At 50.6% G+C, this 21,368-nt stretch overlaps 1 protein-coding gene across 1 annotated transcript in view; it reads right to left on the bottom strand.

Annotated features, from left to right (window-relative positions):
* PDS5A (PDS5 cohesin associated factor A) overlaps window positions 1-21,368 on the bottom strand; it is a 1,513,477-nt gene that overhangs the window by 735,923 nt on the left and 756,186 nt on the right. The window contains exons 21-22 of the mRNA XM_085642237.1: window positions 17,268-17,426; window positions 17,059-17,127 (exon numbers count right to left, since the gene is read on the bottom strand). Of these exons, the coding sequence (XP_085498363.1) occupies window positions 17,059-17,127; window positions 17,268-17,426 (228 nt within the window). The remainder of the gene's footprint in view (window positions 1-17,058; window positions 17,128-17,267; window positions 17,427-21,368) is intronic.

Here is a 21,368-nt window from a genome sequence, read left to right as displayed (position 1 = left end):
CCGTCCAGCAGCCAACCATGCCAAAGTCCCAAGGAAGGACGTAAACGGCCGGAAATACATACTCCACAACCATAACAACCGGCCTAAGAAGGCCCAGGAGCAACCCTAACTCAGAAGTCACTGAGGAGGGGACGGAGGAGGAGGAGGACGGAGCATGAAACAACAGACTGACATCAAATGGGAGATCAATGAGCCTCTCCCGAATATTTTCGGGGAAGACGCCGTCCCGAAGCCAAGCATGGCGACGGAGAGCGACTGAGGAAGCCATGGTCCGGCCCAGTGCCTCAGACGTCCAGAGCGGATCGGAGAATAAACACCGCAAGCTCCCGGCCATCCAATGCATGGTGCCGGAAATCCACCTGAGCAGACTCCTGGAACGCTGCAGACCCCAGAGACTCAGCTGAGTCCCACAAACAGGAGGAGGCCTTAGCCAGCAAACAAAAGGTGTTAAGGGCCCGTAGGGCCGCGCTGGTCGAGGCGAAAATGTTGCTTCCCCAAGTGTCCAGCCAGCGGGCCTCTCTGGACGGCGGAGCCAACAGGGGTGGCAGGGAGGGAAAAGCAGTCCGCAGAAGGGACCTGGAGGCTCAGGGGTGAATGGACAGTCACGCCAGACTCAGGCAGGACACTGGCGCCATCCGGCGTCACCGGGCAAGGGACCTCCAAATCATCCCGCACCGGAGACCGGAGCGGAGACCGGAGTAGAGTTGGAGCCGCACCGACCCCCGCCGAGGCAACCACCGGCGTGGGGAAACAGGACGAGACCGGGGAGGGGCCCGAAGCCCTCCGCCGACTGCAGCCCAGAAGGAGGCGAAGGTCGCCCGGCAACCCCTGTGGCGGCACCAGGGAGGATACAACCTCCGACTCGCCCTCCAACGAGGCAGCCGTCTGTGAGGAGGTACAAGAGGGGCCCAGAGAGGGACGAGGGTTCCGCCCTCGACCCGGAGCAGAACGAGAAGAGTCCACCGACCCCTGTGGCTCCGTAGCGGCCTCACCTCGGCCTAAGACAGGACCACCCTGCCAAGGGACCAAGAGTGGCTCGGGGATGCAACCCGAGCCCCGGCGACCTCTCGCGACACCACAGGGACCTCCGCGGGGGTTGCGGCGAGGCAGTGACACCGAGGCCTGAAGGAAGTGCCCCAGAGGAGCCACACCCCAACGGCACGACATCCTCCAAGCCTGGATCTGACCCAGTCAGCGCCGGGGCCGGAGACACCGCCGAGGGCCCTGCGCAAGGCGAGGGATATGCCGACGTCCCAGGAGGGGAAGGAGGAGGAGACGCCAGCAATGCCTGCAAAGACGACGCGTAAGTCTCCATCAGGACTCTAGATTCCCCAACACCAGGAAACGGTGGATAGGACGACACACGGGCCGCATCACCTGCGGGGAGTCCACGCCCCCGGTAGGCCTGAAACCTACAACACTTACCCACTGGGAAGCGACGCTCACGTGACAACAGATAAAGGCGAGGACGACGACCACGGCCGGACCTGAAGCCGTCCGACGAAGCAGACCGAGGGGAGGACGTCGACCTGGAGAGACTAGCAGAGAGAAGTTTCATTCGACGCTCCCGCCACGACTTCAGCGTCAATTTCTGGCACGCCGCACAATCTGAGGTGCTGTCCCCCAAACACCACATGCAAATGAGGTGAGGGTCCTTCGCCGACATAAAACGCCCACAAAACGTGCACGTTTTAAAGCCCGAAGGCATTCGCACACTGTTCCACCAAAAAGAATGGAAAAAAGAGGGCCTTTAACAGGCCCGCAGCAAGGAACGTATCCGCGTTGCACGTGGAAAAGGAAAAAAACTGAGGGGGCGTGCCGGGGCGGGTCTTATGTGACCTCGCTGACATCTCGTACGCGGACGACGCCTGGGCGGAGTTGCGTGGTGTCGCCCCGCCCCCGGCACGCAGGGATGCTGTGGCAAAAAGTTTCCAGATCCAGTCTCACGCCTGGGGATAATTCTATGTTTAGGAATCTGCGGCTAGTAGTCTCTATCAGATAGAGGGATATGCTGTATATTTATGTTTGAGTATGGTGGTTATGTGGAGAAGAGCCAACTCACGTAGTCTTCTGAAGAAAAGGTAGTTATCCATGGATCTTCTGCTCAGGTGTAAAGAGTTCCATAATTTGGCTGATTTAACAGAGAAGGATGTGCGTGCCACCTATGGGGTTTTTTCTTGCATGGTGGGATTTTGAGGAAAGGTGTGGTTATCTGGCTCCCACAACTGAAGGAAGCGACGCATTGTGTGCAGTGATACTGCAGGACCCCGAATCTCTCTCACTCTCTCTGTGTCATGCCCATGCACACTGCATATATTATATGTAAGTCAGCCTTACAGCAGGCCTTAAAACCAAACATTGCAAGTGTTCAGGAAGCCATATTAAACATATGTACTGAGCACTGGTGATTACGAGTTACTCAGCTACATAATGGCTTCACTGAAAATAACAGTGTTTGGCATCGAACAACTTCTCTTAATAAATCTGTAATGTTGCCAGTACCAGATTTATTGTGACATGCACCCAAAGGGGCCCCATGGAGCTGCCCCTTGAAAACCTACTAGTCATTTAGTGTGCTGCCTGACTGGCATCACCCAGCCTGCACCACAGACTAGTTTCTGACCACCTGTAGGCAAGAGCTCATGCTCGCAGAGGTCAGGAACAATGCCTGCTCCCGAAGGTGATCACACCTCTTTCAGCAGGATAGTTAGTGATTTAGCATATTATGGCCAGTTATGCAACCCCTGCTTCTCCCAGACCAGGGAGATACCACCCCCTGAGGCCCATTTTACACCAGAAGAGACAGGAAGATTAACTAGTCAGAAGGCGTGTTCACTCTTGGGCTAGTCATATCCCAAAGGTTGGCTACCTGAAGAGGACAACGAAAGAAGAGTTCCACAATCTTTTGCTTTGTGGAACGAGGAACTAAGGATCAGGTTTATGCCCACTCTCCACAGGAACTGGTCATATAGGGGGTGGAGGTAGCCCGTTGGCTACTACCTCACACTCTCCTTAACACCCTTAAATTCAGTATTTAGGTAGCCCTCTAACACCATATCCTCAGATTAGACTACTGGGAACTGAGTAAGGACAAAGAAAGACTGACAGAGCGAGAACAAAGGACCTGCACCAAAGATTGGCACCAAACCTTTCTAGGCTGCTTGTCCCTCGCCAATCCCAGAAACTGACTCATCCAAAAGCTGCACATCCTTCTCATACCCTTGGAGGACTGCCCAGCATCTCAACAACCAGCAATGAGCTCCCATGGGGCAGAGGAGCCGATCCCTTGCATTAGCAGGCACCGACTGCCCTGGCACAGTTCATCTTTTCACTGACTCCGGGGTCCATTGTGGGAGTAACATAGTTTCTTACCTGTCGGTGTAGTTTTGCAGCTTGAAGACATTCTGGATTCACTATGCTGTGCATTATTCCGCCATCTAGTGGTTGGGTCCGGAATTGTAGTCTTTATTTTTTTTTTCCCGTGGCCCAGGTGGGTGTCGACACACCACCATTCGGTGTCCTTTGTGACATCGACACGCTTCCTCCGGAAGCTCCCACCTTTGGTCGCCATCTTCGGATTCTTTTTCCTTGTCTTGTGTTACTCTTTCTCTTCCTTTAACTTTAAAGTCTTTTTCCTGTTTTAATCCTCTTCCTCCTGTCTCATCTTTCTGGCAGAGGAGGGTGGGATCGCTAGTGAATCCAGAAAGTCTTCAAGCCGCAAAACTAAACCGACAGGTAAGAAACTATACGTTTTGCAGCGGGAATCTTTCTTGATTCACTATGCTGTGCATAGATTTTGTAGCGGTTGTCATTTTTGTGGTGGCTGGGTGGAAGATGAGCTCTGGTTACTGAATATGTGTTGTAAGACCTTCTGTCCCACTGTTGCTTCCTTGTTCACTTGAATATCTACACAGTAGTGCTTAGTGAACGTGTGCACTGAAGACCATGTTGCGGCTTGGCAAATGTCTTGAATAGATGAGTTTGCTAGAAACGTAATTGTTTCTCCTTTCTTCCTTGTTGAGTGAGCATGTGCTGCTCCTTGTAACGGTTTCCCTGCTTGTTTGTGGCAGAGTTGTATTGTTTGTGCAATCCACCGTGCAATGGTATTTTTGGTAACTGGTCGTCCCAAAAAGCTGCTGGCAAAAGATACAAAGAACTGCTTTGTCTTTCTGCAATCCTTTGTCCTGTCTATATAGTGCATTACTGCCCTCCTGGCGTCCAGTGTGTGTAGCGCCCTTTCTGTGCTTATGGTTGGTTTTTGGAAAAAACTTGGTATTTGAATTGTCTGATGTGGAACCGTGTCACCACCTTTGGCATGCAATGTGGGTCTGTCCTCATTACAATCCTATCATTGTGTATTTGTAGGTAGGGCTCTTGAAGTGTTAGCGCTTGTAATTCACTCACTCTTCGTAGCGATGTGATAGCTACTAAGAAGGCGGTTTTTAGCATGTGCAGTGTAGCTTTGTGAATAGGCTCAAATGGTGCTTTCATCAATTGAGTTAGCACTACGTTGAGGTTCCATGCTGGTGCTGGCATTCTGTTTGGAGGTGCGATTCTCTTTCCCCCTGCTAGAAATCTCTTTACTACTTGGGAAGTGAAGAGACTCTTTCCTGTTTCTCCTCTTGTGTAAGCCACTATCACCGCTAAGTGCATCCTTAGAGGGATGTGCAGCTTAGTTTATTTTGTAGAAGATGCATTAAGTATTTTAGTACTGTTGATTCCTTTGGAAGATTCCTTTGTAGTTTCTCTCTAATACACCATTCGGAGAATCTTTTCCACTTTGCTACGTAGCATTTTCTTGTGGTAAGTCTCATTGCCTCCCTGAGCACCGCCATTGTGCTTGCTGGTAGTTTGAGGTGTGCAAATTCTAGGTCTTCAGGAGCCATGCTGCTAGACTGAGGCTCTCTGGTTCTGGGTGTAGCACCATTCCGTTCTGCATTTTTAACAGGTCCCTTCTAGTGGGGAACCTGTGTGCTGGCGCTTGCGCTATCTCTGCTATTTGTGAGAACCAGGACTGTCTGGCCCACTGAGGTGCAATTAGTATTAGCGTCATGTTGCTGATACTGCATTTGTTGAGTACCCTGTGTATTAGTGGTATCGAGGGAAAAGCGTAGGCAAATGTCTTTGACCAACTTATCCATAGCACATTCCCTTGGGACCGATGGCCTGGTTGTCTGGATGCGAAGTGCTGGTATTTTGCATTTTGGTGTGTTGCAAATAGGTCTATTTGCGGTGTACCCCATTTCCGGAATAGTTTCTCTATTTCCTGTTGGTTGAGCTCCCATTTGTGGAATGCGGACGTCTGCTTGCTGAGTCTGTCTGCTTCCACATTGTCATTCCCTGGCAGATGTATTGCTAGTAGGTCTATTTTTAGTGGAATGGTCCATGTCCATATTTCCTGTGCTAGCCCTGGTAGCGCCACTGATTGTGTTCCTCCTTGTTTGTAGATGTAGAACATGGTGGTTGTGTTGTCTCTTTGAATCAACACCCAGTTTCCGTACAGCTCCTTATGTAAGGCTTTTAAGGCTAGAAACACTGTCTTTAGCTCTAGGTAGTTGATGTGTTTGACCACATCCTGTTGCGACCATAACCCCCTCACCTTGAGTCTGTTCATTTGTGCGCCCCACCCCAGCTGAGAGGCGTCTGTTGTGATGGTCACTGTTGGAGTTGGTTGTGTGAATGGTTTCCCCTGTGATATGTTTTCCTTGTTCCACCACGCTATTTCCTGATGCACTGTGTGTGTGACAACCACTAGATCTTCAAAACAAGAAAGAGTATGTAGTTCCTAAAGAGAGTCGTGAGCAGGTAAGAGAGCCAAAGTAACTATTACTACGGAAGTAGTCCAACTGATATTACAAGGGGATAGGGGAATTCCCTTGTTTGGAACTAGGGCCCTCACACACCCAGCCAGCTAGGTGTCATGCTTCATCATTGGGCCTGCTCCTCGTCGGGTCGGCGCTGCAATACCCGACGGGCACCCAATGCGGGGCTCTTTGGCGGAGATCTTTTGTTCCACGCCGTATGGTGTAGTGGGGGTGAGGGGCCCAAAGTGAGTAAATGTGGTGAGTGCAGTGATTAAAAAAGGTAAGGGAATCCAATAAGAGACCTTTATTCAGATAGGTTCCCTGCCTCATTAAAATGAAGGTCGAGTGGCGTATATGTGGCTGTGATAAATAAAATCATTTACGCTCTACTCGTATTTGTACAGGTCAACATGTTTCTTGCCTTGCTCGTCAGGAGGATCGAATGGCAATTCATCAGGACCAAGTGACATACAACTGCACACCAAGGAGAGGTGGAAGCACCTACCTCCCAACTAATCAAACTGTGGGAGAAGTGACCACAATGATGGAGGACGACCTACAATTGTAGGAGTCATACCTCAGCAGTTGCCGGCGGGTCATAGGACACCTATCATGTAGTGTCCTTGCTCGTCAGGAGGATCGAATGGCAATTCATCAGGACCAAGTGACATACATCTGCACACCAAGGAGAGGTGGAAGCACCTACCTCCCAACTAATCAAACTGTGGGAGAAGTGACCACAATGATGGAGGACGACCGCTTCCCGTTTGGTTCCGCCCTCCTTTTTTTCCAAATCCAAGAAGGCCACTTCTTAATTGAAGGGCGCAGCGCGCCTCTCGGGTGTCGTGATGTCAAGTTCAGACCACTAGATCTTCCCATCTTTGTTGCCTGTGACCAATACTGCTGTATCCATTCCTGGAACAGTCTCATGTGGAGGCGAATATTTGGGACCAGGTGTATGCATGACGCCATCACTCCCATTAGTTTGCGCACTGTCCGAGCTTGCCCCTTGTGGTAAAGACGTGTCTCCTTCAGTACTGCCAAAGTTCTCTTTGTGCTGGGGAAAACCTTGCCATTTATTGTATTGATGTCTGCCCCTAAGAATATCTTCACCTGTTCCGGTTCTATTGAAGACTTTCCCCAATGGATTGACAAAAGCCAGTTGGATTAGAGTTTGTATGACCTGCTGGATGTGTGGATTGCATTGGCTGTAAGAGCTTGCCTTTACGAGCCAGTCGTCAAGGTAGGGGTATACGTGTATTCCTAGCCTCCTTAGGTGCGCTGCTACAGCTACTAGCCATTTTGTAAACACTCATGGTGCGGATTGGAGTCTTAATGAGAGCACTGTGAACTGGTAGTGAGTTTCGTTGATCACAAACCTTAGTAGGTGTTTGTGTTTTTTGTTGATGGGGATGTGTAAGTACGAGTCTTTTAAGTCTATAGTTGCCATGTAATCCCCTCCTGTATCTGGGGTATTACTTCTTGCAGAGATGTCATTTTGAATCTTTGTGTCCTTATGAACTTGTTTAAGAATGAATATGCTACTTACCAGTATGCATCTGTTCTTGGCATGTAGGGCTGCTGACATTCATATCTGTGCATAGATTGCCGCCTAGTGTTGGGTCCGGATGTTTGCACGTTGTTGTCCTGGAAGAGTCTTCGAAGTATCCTGGGATAGGTGACTCCTCCCCTGGACTACAGTGCGCATGGGCATCCTCTCCATCCTCAGATTGTTTTTCGCCATTGTGGCAGTGATGGAGTAGATACAGAAAGTGATGACCATGCTTACAGTAATTCTGAGAGCTGCAGCTGCTACAGGCGCCGGGGAGGAGGGAGGGCGATATGAATGTCAGCAGCCCTACATGCCAAGAACAGATGCATACTGGTAAGTAGCATATTCAGTTCGAGGCATGTGGGCTGCTGAATTCATATCTGTGCATAGAATATACAGCAGTGCCCTCTTATTAGCGGCGGCTACCAGTGCCAGCTGCAGCGGTCTGAAAAAGAGTTTTGAGAACAGCCTGTCCTACAGCTGCCTGCTGTTTTGATTGCACATCTACACAATAGTGTTTGGTAAATGTATGTGTAGTGAACCAGGTGGCTGCTCTACATATATCATGCAAAGGAATGTTTCCTAGGAAAGCCATGGAGGCCCCTAACTTACGTGTTGAGTGGGCACGTGGGGGAATCGTTAATGTGAGTTTAGCCTTTTGATAGCAAATTTGAATACATTTAACGATCCATCTGGCTATACCTGCTTTGGAGATAGCGTTACCTTTGTGGTGTGGGGCAAAGGCAACGAAAAGTTGTTTTGTTTTCCTAAAGGGTTTGGTCCTGTCGATATAATACATGAGGGCCCTTTTCACATCTAGTGTATGGAGTGCCCTTTCTGCGACAGTTTGTGGGTTTTGAAAGAAAACAGGCAGTTCAATAGTTTGATTCATGTGGAACTGCGATATTACCTTAGGCATGAATTTGGGGTTGGTACGTAGTACGACCCTGTTGGCGTGAACTTGTATAAATGGCTCTTGAACAGTTAGTGCCTGGAGTTCACTAACTCTTCGTAAAGAAGTTATCGCCACTAGGAAAGCTACTTTCCAGGTAAGGAATTGAATCTCGCATGAGTGTAGAGGTTCAAAGGGTGGACCCATCAGGCGTGTGAGGACCAAGTTGAGGTTCCACATTGGAGCTGGTGGGTGGCTAGGTGGAATGACTCTTGAGTCCTTCCAAGAATGCTTTGATGGCAGGCACTCTAAATAGAGAGAGGTGCTGCCTGGTTTGTAGATAGGCTGATATTGCGGTCAAATGGACACGTATAGAGGTGTACGCCAGATTGCATCGGTATAGGTGTAATAGGTAACAAATAATGTTTTGGATGGATGCGTCTAGCGGGTTAATGTCATTATTATTGCAGTAAATGACGAACCTTTTCCATTTGGCTGCATAGCAAGCTCTGGTAGTGGGTCTCCTGGCCTCCTTAATGATGTCCATACAGTCAGGTGGCAGGTTTAGGTAGCCAAACTCTAGGACTTCAGGAGCCAGATTGCCAGGTTCAGCTGTTGTGGATCTGGGTGCTGAATCTCTCCATGGTTCTGCGTCAAATGCTCGGGTTTGACCCGCAGCCTTTGATGCGGCACCACGGAAAGTTCGAGAAAGGTGGTGTACCACGGCTGACGTGCCCACGTTGGAGCAACCAGGACGAGTGTCAGTGAGTGTTGTCTGAGTTTGCGTGCCACCAGCGGTATCAGTGGTGCTGGGGGAAAAGCGTACGCAAATCTGCCGGACCAGTTCATCCATATCGCATTGCCCTGCGACTGCGGATGTGGGAATAGGTCTATCTCTGGATGACCCCACTGCTGGAAGTACGGTTGGAGTACTGATGGGTGTAACTCCCACTCGTGCATCTGGTGGCTGTGTCTGCTGAGCAGATCCGCCATCTGGTTGTCCTTGCCGGGGAGGTGTTCTGCCATGAGGAACATGTTCCTCTGAATGGCCCACTTCCACATGCTCTGAGCCAGATGAGACAACTGTGGAGAGTGTGTTCCTCCCTGCTTCTGTATGTAGTACATGGCAGTCATGTTGTCCGTCCGGATCAACACGACTTTGTTGCACAAGTGTACTTTGAATGCTTTCATAGCCAGGAAGATTGCCATCAGTTCTAGAAGGTTGATGTGCATCTTCTTTTGTTGTGTTGTCCATAGTCCCTGCACTGTGTAATGGAGTACATGAGCTCCCCATCCCTGGAGAGACGCGTCCGCCGTCAGTATTATCTGTGGGACAGGCTCTTGGAACGGTCGGCCCTTGCAAAGGTTTTGTGGATTCCACCAATGCAGAGAGTTGTATGCCTGACCGCTCACCAACACTAGGTCTTTCAACTGTCCTTGAGCCTGATTCCACTGACGTGCTAAGCACTCCTGAAGCGGGCGCATATGTAGTCTCGCGTGTGGGACTATGAAGATGCAGGAGGCCATCATGCCTAGGAGCTGCATGAACACTCGCGCGGGAAGGGAGTGTTGTGGTTTGAACTTGGAAATCAGCATTTGCATGCTGTTGATTCTCACTAAATTTGGCTGAGCTGTGGCCGCCAGAGTGTCTATAGTCGCACCTAGGTACTGTTGTACGTGTGCGGGCTGTAGATGGGATTTTGGGTAATTTAGTGAGAAACCCAGACTGTGAAGGAGGTGAATGGTGCAGGACATGTGGCTGGCACATTGCTGGGCTGACTTCGCTTGAACGAGCCAGTCGTCCAGGTAAGGGTAGACGTGTATGTGCTGCCTCCGTAGATGTGCCGCTACAGTAGCTAGGCACTTTGTGAACACCCTGGGTGCTGTTGTTACGCCGAAGGGGAGGACTTTGAATTGATCGTGCTGCCCCTGAACAATGAACCTGAGGTATTTCTTATGTGAGGGGTGAATGGGTATGTGGAAATATGCATCTTTGAGGTCCAGTGTGGCCAGGAAGTCTCCCTGCTTGAGCAGCGGGAGGACTTGCTGTAAAGTGAGCATGTGAAAATGCTCGGAAAGAATGTACTGGTTTAGGGGTCTCAGGTCTAATATAGGTCTGAGTGACCCGTCCTTTTTCGGTATTAAAAAGTACAGGGAGTACACCCCCGTACCTTGCTCGTGGACGGGTAAGACCTCTATTGCGCCTTTTAGTAGCATACTTTGCACCTCCTGCTGTAAGAGCGTTAAGTGCTCTGAGGACATAGGACGGTTTTTTGGAGGTATTGTGGGTGGAGTTGAGGTTAGTTCTAGGCAGTAACCGTATTTGACAATATCTTTGACCCACCTGTCCGTGGTGATGGAGTTCCACGTGGACAGGAACCTTTGTAGCCTTCCCCCGACAGGTGTTATGTGGTCGGGAGGAAGGGAGAGGGCGTCACTGCTTGTTCTTGGGGGAGGACCTGGTGTTGCCGTAGCCGCGTCCTCTGCCCTTTGTGCTGGAGCCACGATATCCACCCCGGGTGTTTTTATCGTAGGTGTTTTGTGTGTTGCCCTTGTTGTATGTTTGCTGTGACCCCTGTCCTCTACCTGCTCCTCTATTTCCGGGGCGACGAAAGGAGCCGCTCCGAAAGGACTGCGTCTGTAGGGCCCCCATGGACTTTGCAGTGTCTGTGTCCTTTTTTATTTTCTCTAGGGTGGTGTCAACCTCCGGCCCGAATAAGTAGTCGGGGTTGACAGGTTGGTTGAGGATGTTATTTTATACCTCCGGTTTGAATCCGGAGATTCGCAACCAGGCGTGTCGTCGCAACAGGACGCTAGTGTTTATGGCTCTGGCAGCTGTATCCGCGGCATCCAGTGCACACTTAATGGATGCATTTGTGAGCAATTGTCCCTCCCTGATGAGGATCTCTGCACCTTCTTTGAATTGGTCAGGGAGATGTTGGAGTAGTTGCTCTAATGTGTCGTAGTGCGCTCGATCGTAGCGAGCGAGGAGCGCTTGAGTATTGGCAATGCGCCATATGTTAGCTGCCTGGGTGGCAACCCGTTTGCCAGAGGTCTCTAGCACCTTGGACTCTTTGTCCGGGGGAGGAGCATCACCTGTTGTTTGCGAGTGTGCCCTCTTGCGAGCATTCGCAACGACAATGGAATCCAGAGGCAACTGGCCTCTAATGTAAGTAGGGTCCCCAGGCGCTGATCTGTATTTCTTGTCGATCCTGGGGTTTATCACTCTTGCCCTGGTGGGTTCCTTGAAGATGTCCTTTGCTGGTTTGAGGACCCCCTTTAACATGGGCAGAGTCTTTATGTTCCTTTCTGAGGATGCAAAAGTATCCATGAGAAAGTCGTCCTCGACGGTGTCAGAGTGAAGTTGCACCCCATGATTGGCCGCAGCCCGTTCAATTAGAGCGTTGAACGCGGCAGTGTCCTCTGTGGGAGATGTTTTTGCTCCATAGAGTTGCGGGTCCTGTGCATCCATAGGTGCACCTGGGTCTACAGGGTCATCCCAAGCTTGATCAGGGTCCGGTTGGCCTTCAGGGTCCATCTCTCCGGGGTAGGGGACTTGGTCACCCATGTAGTCCTCCAACGCATCCGTGTCGGAGTGTGTGGGAGAGAAGGACTGTGGATCCTGGTAGGGTGAATGGAAAGGTTCGTAAAGAACTGGTTCCGAAGCCGCTGGCAGCTTTCTCTTAAGCGGGATCCGGAAGGAGTCCAAAGCTGGCTCAGAAGTTATTCTCCGTTTGTGGATAATCATCCTGCCAGTGTCGGCGTCGATGAGATGTGATGGAGACGTCTCCGCAGAGCGTTCGGCAGGCGTGATCGTGGTGTGGGTGACCCGTGTCCTGATTTGGAACAGTTTCGGGGCCGTGGATGGTGGCAGGCCAAAAGTAATGTTGGCCGGTGCCGAAGAGGCTGTTGGAGCTTTTATCGGCTCGGAGCCCGACGTGTCCTGGAGGACCGTTTTGTTTTTGGTGCGTTGCGCAGCAACGGGTCGCACCTGGAGCGCCATCGATTCTCTTGCGCCGACCGGTTCCGTAGAGGTGGGCGTGGACTTCTTCGGCGCCGGGGAGTCATCGAGTCGAGGGGCGGTAATGGCCGTCTACGTCTTATATGAGTGTGGCTTTGGTGGTGCCGTCGAAGCGGTGGGAGACGCAGCAGGCAGTTTGACCTTTGGGGTCGGAGCCGATTGCGTCGGTGCCGGGAGCCGAGTAGGTTTGGTGGCACCGAAGGTCTTTTTCCGTACGTCGACTCCGACGTCGGCCGCTTCAAGCTCGGCACCGAAGTCTCGTTTGTTGCGCTCGGTGCCGACGGGTTTTGCTGGCGTCGAAGTTGTGGTGGGCCTCGATCCGACCAGCGCCACTTTCGGTTTCGGTTTCAATTGAACCAATACAGCTTTCTGTTTCGGTTTCAAAGAAGGGAAACCAGCCGGCTTGGGCTTTAATGGCTGCCGCTGAATGTCCGAGGCCGGGCCAGAGGGCGGGGCCGAAGAACTGCGGGATAGGTCTTGGGTAAGGCCCGAAGGCGATCCCTCGACCGGAGCCATAGACTGTCGCACTGGGATATCCTCGGTCTGTATGGGTAGGCCTTGCTCGTCACCGGAGCTACTCTCTTCGGCCCCTAAGGCCTCATTGTAGTCTCCTACCTCGGTGTCGTCTTCATCTCTGCGAAAGAGTCTTTCCTCGACGTCTTCCGATCCGGAGTCAGGTTCGGAAGCGGGACTGGAGGGTAGGTTCTCCACTTCTTCGACATCTTCGGTCTCGGCGCTAAAGATGTCGGCCGGGGCCGGTGCCGCTTGCTGCGCCTCGAGTCTCGCTGCTCGTCGATTCCTGAGAGTCTTCTTGGATCGAAATCGGGCACAGGCCATACATGTAGATTCGTCGTGATCCGGTGAAAGGCATTTGTTGCACACCGGATGGACGTCGATGTGGGGATATTTCGCATTACATACAGGACACCGCTTGAATGGTGTCCTCGATTCCATCGTCGATGACGGGTCGATGGTCGATGCGAAAAAGTTGGTTCTGGAAGTTAGTAAACTAACAAGATACTATCGATACCGATCGGGAACAGTACCGACGCGAACTAAAGGCCTTTTGGCCTAGAAAAAGATTTTCCTAACTTGAGTCAAGATGAGCACATCCGAACCCAATGGCAGAAAAAAACAATCTGAGGATGGAGAGGATGCCCATGCGCACTGTAGTCCAGGGGAGGAGTCACCAATCCCAGGATACTTCGAAGACTCTTCCAGGACAACAACGTGCAAACATCCGGACCCAACACTAGGCGGCGATCTATGCACAGATATGAATTTAGCAGCCCACATGCCTCGAACCCTTAGATATAGAATAGGCCTTAACGTTTCGTCCACTTTTGGCACAAGGAAGTAGTTGGAGTAAACCCCCTTGTTCCTTTCCTTGTACGACACAATCTCTATTGCCTCCTTGTTGAGCAGTTCCTGCGCCTCTAGTAGCAAGAGTGAAAGTTCCTTTGCCGAGTGCACCTTGTTGTTTGGCCTCGTTTGGAGGTTGTTTTTCTACCTCTATACAGTAGCCGTATTGTAGGACGTTTAATATCCATTTGTCGTCCTCCAACTTCACTCCCTATGTCTCCACAGCCTTTTTTACAACCATATTATAGATCCCTATACCGTCCCGCGGAGAAGGCCTCAAAGGATATGAGTCTACTCCTTCTTCCAGTATTTCAGCGTCGAGATCCTGCCACTCCAACTCTTGCGCCTCCAAAGGCGTTGAGTCCTGGTAAGTTTGCTGATCCTCCTCGCATTCGCCCTCGAAGTAATACAGGACCTCTTCCTCCTGTTCCTCGACCGGTTCCTTGCCGCCCCCTTCGGCGGGATGGTGTACTGGCTCATCCTTTCATCGAAGTCCTTCTTTCGTTGCAGGATGCTCGCCATTACGTTCGAGCCTCCTTTTCTTTCTTTCCATCTGTTTGGCGTCGATAGTTTGGGCACTTCACTTCGAGGAAGTCAAAGTCGCTGTTAACCCTTCTTTTCTTGGCGTCGATGGGTCCTTTGAGGCCAGCCTTCGACGACTTTGATTTGTCTTGGGATTTCGCCATCTGGGAGTCCTTTTTGAAGGATCCGCTGGGCTGCTTGTCCTTGGGTGCTGTTGCTTTTGCCGAGTGTTTCGACAGCAATGCTCCCTTCGAGGACTTGGCTTCACTCTTGCAAGTGTTGGTCGAGTGTCTGGGGGTCGAAGACTCTCTTATCTCCTTTCACAAGATGGCGAAATTTCCTGCATGTCTCCCGTCTGAAATGGCTTGGGAGAGTAGTATTCGGTCCTCCTCCGAAACTCCAGGCAGCACCTGCTCAACCGTGTCCAATTTTGAATAGGAAGAACGGCTCAAAAGGCATGCGGTCTTAACAAATCGCACTGCAAGACCGGCTGAAGTAAACATTTTCTTCCCAAAGCTTTCCAGTCTCTTGGATTCCCTGTCCGGAGGTGCGGATGGGTACGCGCCATGGGTTGTGGTAGCTTGAACCACCAAGCTTGGTGGGGAGGGTGGTGAGGGAAACTGGGTCGCCAGTGCAGGGCGATGGGCAATCGTTCTTTTCACAGGAGACCCTGTGCTGTGCTATGGACCAGGTGCTCAGAAGAATGTCTGTCAAGGCCTCATTGAAGGGCAGCAAGGGTTCCGAGCTGGAGACACCAGGCAGCAGGACCTCTGTCAAGATGTTAGGGAGCTGCAGGCCCAAGCACCACTATAGCTAACGCCGCCCACTCACCCATAGCCAGGTTAGGAGGGGGACAGCATGGCAGAATCTGGGGATGTGTCCAGACCACTGCCATCACCCAGTTCCTCAAACTAATCCACATCTTCAATTTTCAGGATTTTTAAGGGATGGTGCTTTCCCTCCCAATCCTCCTCAACCATTCCTAATCCTTCGGAATAGGGCAGGTTGAATGGCATAGAGCTGTACGGCTCTGTTGGCGCCTGTCGCTGTGTCGGAAGACGCACAACCGGCTCCGTGTTCTCCGGAATGAGGAATGGTAAGGTGCCGCCAGTGGGCCGGGGAAGGTCGCTGTGGATGTGCGACTGGTGCTGGTCCGGACATGGTAATTGGTCCAGTAGGGGGTCGTAGCACCGGGGCAGGAGCCCAAGACTCGGAACCCACGGGTACTCCTCTGTCATCTGAGCCTGCGGGCCAGAGGGCGCACTAGCAGGGTTAGACTGCTCATATATTGTACACATGGCATCATAAATCTCTAAGTTGGGCGGAGGGTCGCTCCTGGACTTGGAAAGGGAGGGAAACGTGGAGCAGACCCGGACACCCTCTCCACAGAGGCTCGAACATAGAGGTTCCTCCGCCACGTTGTACGGTGCAAAGTCGAAGCACGCTTTGACTTCTTGTGGTGTCTCTTACCTGTCATTGCCTTCAAAAGAGGACTTCGATCTACCAGAGCTGGGCTCAGACCATCCTCTCGGTGAGGCGACCTCGGTGATCCCGGACAGCAATCAGCTTTAGGGACTGCGCCATCAAAGCCTTCGGCACCATGGCACGGCAATTGCAGCACAAATGTGTGTTGTGGTCACGCTCCAAAGCAAACACAAGATGATGATGGACGGAGCGCTGAAACTTTTCAGACACTCACCCCCAGTCACAGATCTGGGTTAAATCCATCATCATTCTTTAGCTCACTTCGCCACACCAGTTCAGACACAGCTATATGCAAATCAATCTTGACCCTGTGCCTCGTGGGAACAGTCCAGTCCTAACTGCCAAGCCATGTTTTCCCTGGACCGTAAACACGCATCCTGGGGCCGGTTTTGGGCTAACAGCCCTCATCAGCCAGGCTAACTTGAATCCAGTGGCAAAGTGAGCAAGGGACCCACATCTGGGCATACCCTGCCAATTTAGGGCTAACAAAGCAAACACAAGGAGTTGATGAACGGAGCGCTGAAACTTTTTCAGAGTGGGGGTGCTGGCATCAATGTAACATTACTGAAGTCAGAGGGATAGTTAAAAATCCTAGCTTCCTACAAAGTGTTGCACATGTATTCAGCAGGAGTGTGGTAAGGGTGCTGATGGTGCATTATGACGCACACTGTTGTAAATAGATTTTAAAGCATTGTGTGGTAGTGTCATTTACAGACAGCACATTTTCCAATGAAATGGTCACTAAATTTGCTAATACAGTTTTAATGATAAAACAGTATTGCACATAAACGATAATGTATAGAAAGGGGGTTTAAGTGAATATTTAACATTTGAGCATTACCAAATAATAAAAGTTTCTAAATTTGTTTCAGTCCTATTAAAATGTTTGTTTCATCAAACTTCAGCATTGGAGAAAAGTGGTTCATTTTTGCTTTCCTAACTGCTGATATATTCTGAAATGTGTACAGGTATTTAAATGCTGTTGTGTTACAAAAACGATATACAGCCTTTCCTTCCACACTCCCTGTGACCAAGCATGATTGTCATATAGTTCACTTTAAAAACTATTCTCACTTTGTGAGTCCAAAAAAGGAGACGTAAACACCAATTCCCATGTTAAAATATTAAGCAGCAATTAGCCTGACATCTGGTCTTGGTCTTGAAAGCACTGCAAATGTGACACGATTAATATAAAATACAAAGGCATCTTTAGTTATTGCTATTTGTCAACCCACTGGAAATCAGCTGGCAACCCACAGTTTGGGAAGCTGTCTAAGAGCTCATTCCAGTAGGAGGTCTTTCTCTCTAGACAGCAGATGCAAAATTTCTTTGCTGTTCGAAAGACTACTTCAAACTACTGACTTAATATCACCACACTAATTACATACAATTCTATGGAGTGTCTCAAACAATATCTTACCTTTGACAGTACCTCTGGGGACACCTCATCATCTGGCGACCACAATTTCCCATTTCTTTCACCATTAGACTATAAATTGTAGAGACACAAACAGTGTGTAAAACACCAGATAACAGATTACTGTCACATTGGTTTAATTAGAGAAATGATTGCAAATAAGACTGTGTACAAGCTACAGACGGTAAATTAAAGGCAGAACATATATTTACCCTGTCGTTCATAAGAAGATCTTTCACTATGAAATTTGCGACCACAGACTTCATGGGTGAAGCAAACTGGTCTGGTGCCAACATAGAAATGTGACCCAAAGAAACTAAGGGTGTTACAAGCTGTTCTGGAACATCAGCATTCAGGCTTCTACTGAGTGGCTAGGGGAGAAGAAAGAAAAAAATAATTGGTCATTTACCCTGGAAACTGTAAAAACTAGACTGAAATCTGAAATTTCTAAAACCAACTTGACAAGAACTAAGATACTTTAGGTTTTTTTCATAGCTTCGCATACTGGAGTGGTTCCCTACTGGACTAGGAGCCCACTGCAATTTTATATTTAGCAGTAAATAGATGTTTATTTAGTAGTGCATTCACCTGACTATAAAGTAATTCTCCCGATATTGGCTACCATTTTGAATAAATACAAGCCCCTTTTGACCAGTATTTAAATATATACCAAAACCTATTTTTATTGATTTTAAAGTTCACTAACATAGTTCTCTAGCTAACGAACAAGTTACTTACCTTTGGTAATGCTCTTTCTGGTACAGACTATCTAGCTGTAGATTTCTCACCTTTTGAATATTTCCCAGCCATCTCACGGGATCTGGGAATTTTTCCATAGTACCTCCACGGCCGAAGGTGGTGGCCTGCGGCTACGCACCAACACCATTCTACTATGTAAATGAAGAGTGGGGGGTGGAGACTAAATAAGTGCCACAACCAGGAAAATTACTTGGCGGATCAGAAGTTACAATGCATCCAGGCAGAGAGTATGCCACCCCACCCCACTCTGCTTGGTGCGCTACCACATACTTGCATCAGCCTCCCTTTCGTTGATAGCTGGAAGGATTGCAGTGCCAACTGGATGGCCCTCAGATGCAGAAGGTTCATCAGGAGCTGGCATTCCCCGAAAGAGCAGAGGCCTCTAATGAACAAGTTACATACCTACGGTAACAATATATCTGTAAGAAACATAGGTTAGTTACAGATTCCTTACCTTAGATTTACCGCCAGGCGTCAGACGGGATCCAGAAAGTTTTTCGTCAGCAGTACCCCTGCGCGTCGAAAGGTGGCGTCGGTCGACTCCACGTCCGTCGTTGGCGCCTGGATGACGTCGCGGTAGCTACATAGACACCGCCCTCACACGCTGTCAGTTCTGTACACGACTTTCAATGCCAGAAGTGCAGAGCCATGCAAGACACTGACCACTGGTGCACAAAACTAGGGCCCTGAAAGGAAGTCCTTAACCCTAGAAGTCAGTTCGCAGAACAGGGAGGATGGGTGGGGCGGTAAGGAATCTATAACTAACCTATGTTTCTTACAGCTATATCGTTACCGAAGTTAAGTAACTTGTTCATCTGAAAGAAACAGTTATAGATTCCTTACCTTAGAATAGATACCCCAGCAATACCAACCCGGGAGATGGGTCTGCGAACTAAGTTCACACCAGAAAGTCCGGGAGAACAGAACGGCCAAAGAAGCAGTCTCTCCGGACTTGGTTGTCCAGGCAGCAGTGTTTGGTGAACGTGTGCAGCGATGCCCACGTAGCTGCCTGACAAATGTCATTAAGGGGAACTCTTCGTCCCAAAGCAGGGGTGGCTGCCGTCCGGGTGGAATGGGCACACAGTCCCACTGGAGGCTCCTTCTTTGATAAATAGCAAGCTTTGATGCACAGAACGACCCACCTGGAGATGGTCAGTTTGTGCACGGCACGACCTTTCTTAGCGCCCACGTAACCAACAAAGAGCTGGTCGTCCACCCGGAATCGTTTGGTGCGATCCAAGTAGGAGGAAAGTGCACATTTTGGATCCAAACCGTGGAGCCTCGCTTCCTCTTTTGAAGGATGTGGAGGCGGAATGAAGGTGGGCAAAGTGATGGTTTGGCCAATGCGGAAAGAAGTAACCACCTTGGTAAGAAAGGAGGGTCTAGTTCTAAGGACCACCTTGTCCGGGTGAACAGCCAGAAAGGGAGGCTTGGAAGAAAGAGCATGTAGATCACTCGCCCTGCGTGCAGAGGTCTTGTCCACCAGAAAGGCAGTTTTCTAAGTGAGAAGTCTGAGAGGACAGTTCTGTAGCGGCTCAAAGGGAGCGCACATGGGGTAGGTGAGCACCAAGTTCAAGTCCCACTGAGGCATTACAAAGAATCTATTTACAACAGGGGACTTGAAAAGGGAAGGCTGATCAGGAAGCCTAAGGAAGGCTGAAATGGCCAAGAGGTAGCCCTTTAGAGTGCCCAGAGCACAGCCCTGCTGGGCCAAAGAAAGGAGGAACAAGAAAACCTCAGAAAGGGGATTCACAGCCTTTGCTGTGCACCATGCCACAAATTTGTTCCATTTGCACGCGTATACCGTCTTAGTGGAGGGACGCCTAGCTGCCAAGATAATGTCACAGTCCAAAGCTGGCAGAAGAAAACATATTCGTACCTACGTGGTCCAGGTTTTTGGATTCCCTATTGGGTGGTGCGTTAGGGAATGCGCCTTTGGAAGCAGAGGCTTGGACCACCAAGCTCTCAGGGGTGGGGTGTTGGGATAGAAAAGTGTGGTCGCCCGGGGCCGGGCGGTGGAGTCGGGCAATCATCCTGTCCACAGGAGCCCCTGTGCTGGGCCTGGAACAGGTGCCCAAAAGGATGTCCATGAGGGCTTCATTAAAAGGCAGCAGGAGCTCCGAAGAACTCGCTGCCGGTTGAACGACCTCTGTCAGGAGGTTAGTCCTGACTGCCACCATAGGTAGCTCGAGGTGGAGAGCCTCGGCCGCCCTACGCAACACCACTACGTATGACACTCCTTCCTCTGTAGCCACGGTAGGAGACGACATGCCAAGGTATGGTAAGGTATCCAGTGAGGTAGCCAGACCACTGGCTTTCCCCAGTTCCTCTCTCCAGTCCGGCTCATAGTCAACTGGTCAGTCAAAGGGTCCCCCAGACCTCTCCCAGTCCTCCTCACCCTCCTCTGGCTGACAATCTGGTCTCAAAGAGCCAGGGTAGAACAGGGGCACAAAAATACCTGGCAGCGACGGTCGACGCCCGTCCGACTCTGCCGGTCCGACTCTGCGTCTACCTCGAGATGGAGACCAGGGTTTGCTGGGGACACAGCCGACGCCGGTTGCAGACGTGGTGCCGGTGGAATCGGCGCGGGGGTGGAGGGGGCGTAACACGGTATACCGGCACTAATCCCAGGGGACCCAGCCAAATCCGAGGGGGCCCGGCGGATTCACGCTGGCCAAAGATGGAATGCATCGCTTCCTAGAAAGTCCGAAGTTGGGTAGGGGTCACATCGGGTCCCAGAAAGGAGGTGAAACCCAAAGTCGACCCATCGGTCTCCAGGCACGAAGCCACAGGAGGGCCACCACCCACATCCCTCGTCGCGACGGACGGGGAGAAGTCGAAGAGCGACGATGCTTCTTCGACTTCTTCTTGTGCTTCGACTTACCTGACCCAGACTGTGAAGACTTAGACGAAGAATGGTGGTGGCTCCGCGACCGGTCCCTCGACCTCCTGAGACCGGGACCTCGAGTGACACGGAGACGACTGCCGGAACTTGAGTAGCTTTTGGGGCCACTCCTGCAAAGTCTTCGGGCCATGGTCCAGCAGTCGGAGCACGGCTTGAGGTCATGGTTGCTCTCCAGGCAATAGAGGCACACACGGTGTGGGACCATCACCGACATCAGTCAGTTACAGGAGCCGCAGGCCTTAAATCCGGGCATCCCGCGTGCACCAGGAGTCGATAGACTCAAAAGACTAATTCGACAAAATTCGAGAATAAAATCAGTCAAAAAGTGACTGGAGGTACCGCTCTCTCCGGATCTGCGCTTGCTGGCGCGGAAAAAGAAAGAACTGACATCAGCGCGCGAGGAAGGCGTCTATGTAGCTACCGCTACGTCATCCCGGCAACCACAACACAGACAACGAACGCGGAGTCGATGGACGCCACCTTCCGACGCGCAGGGGTACTGCTGACGAAAAACTTTCCGGATCCAGTCTGACACCTGAGGGTAATTTTAAGGTAAGGAATCTATAACTGACTGTTTCTTTCAGATCTCCATCTCTACCAGTTGGCCACCCTAACCCAGAGGCAGTGCATCAGTGTAGGAAGCTGGGTT

This window comes from Triturus cristatus, chromosome 2_2 (genome assembly GCF_964204655.1).
Source record: "Triturus cristatus chromosome 2_2, aTriCri1.1, whole genome shotgun sequence".
NCBI lineage: Eukaryota > Metazoa > Chordata > Amphibia > Caudata > Salamandridae > Triturus > Triturus cristatus.
This window is presented reverse-complemented; position numbering and strand designations above follow the sequence as displayed.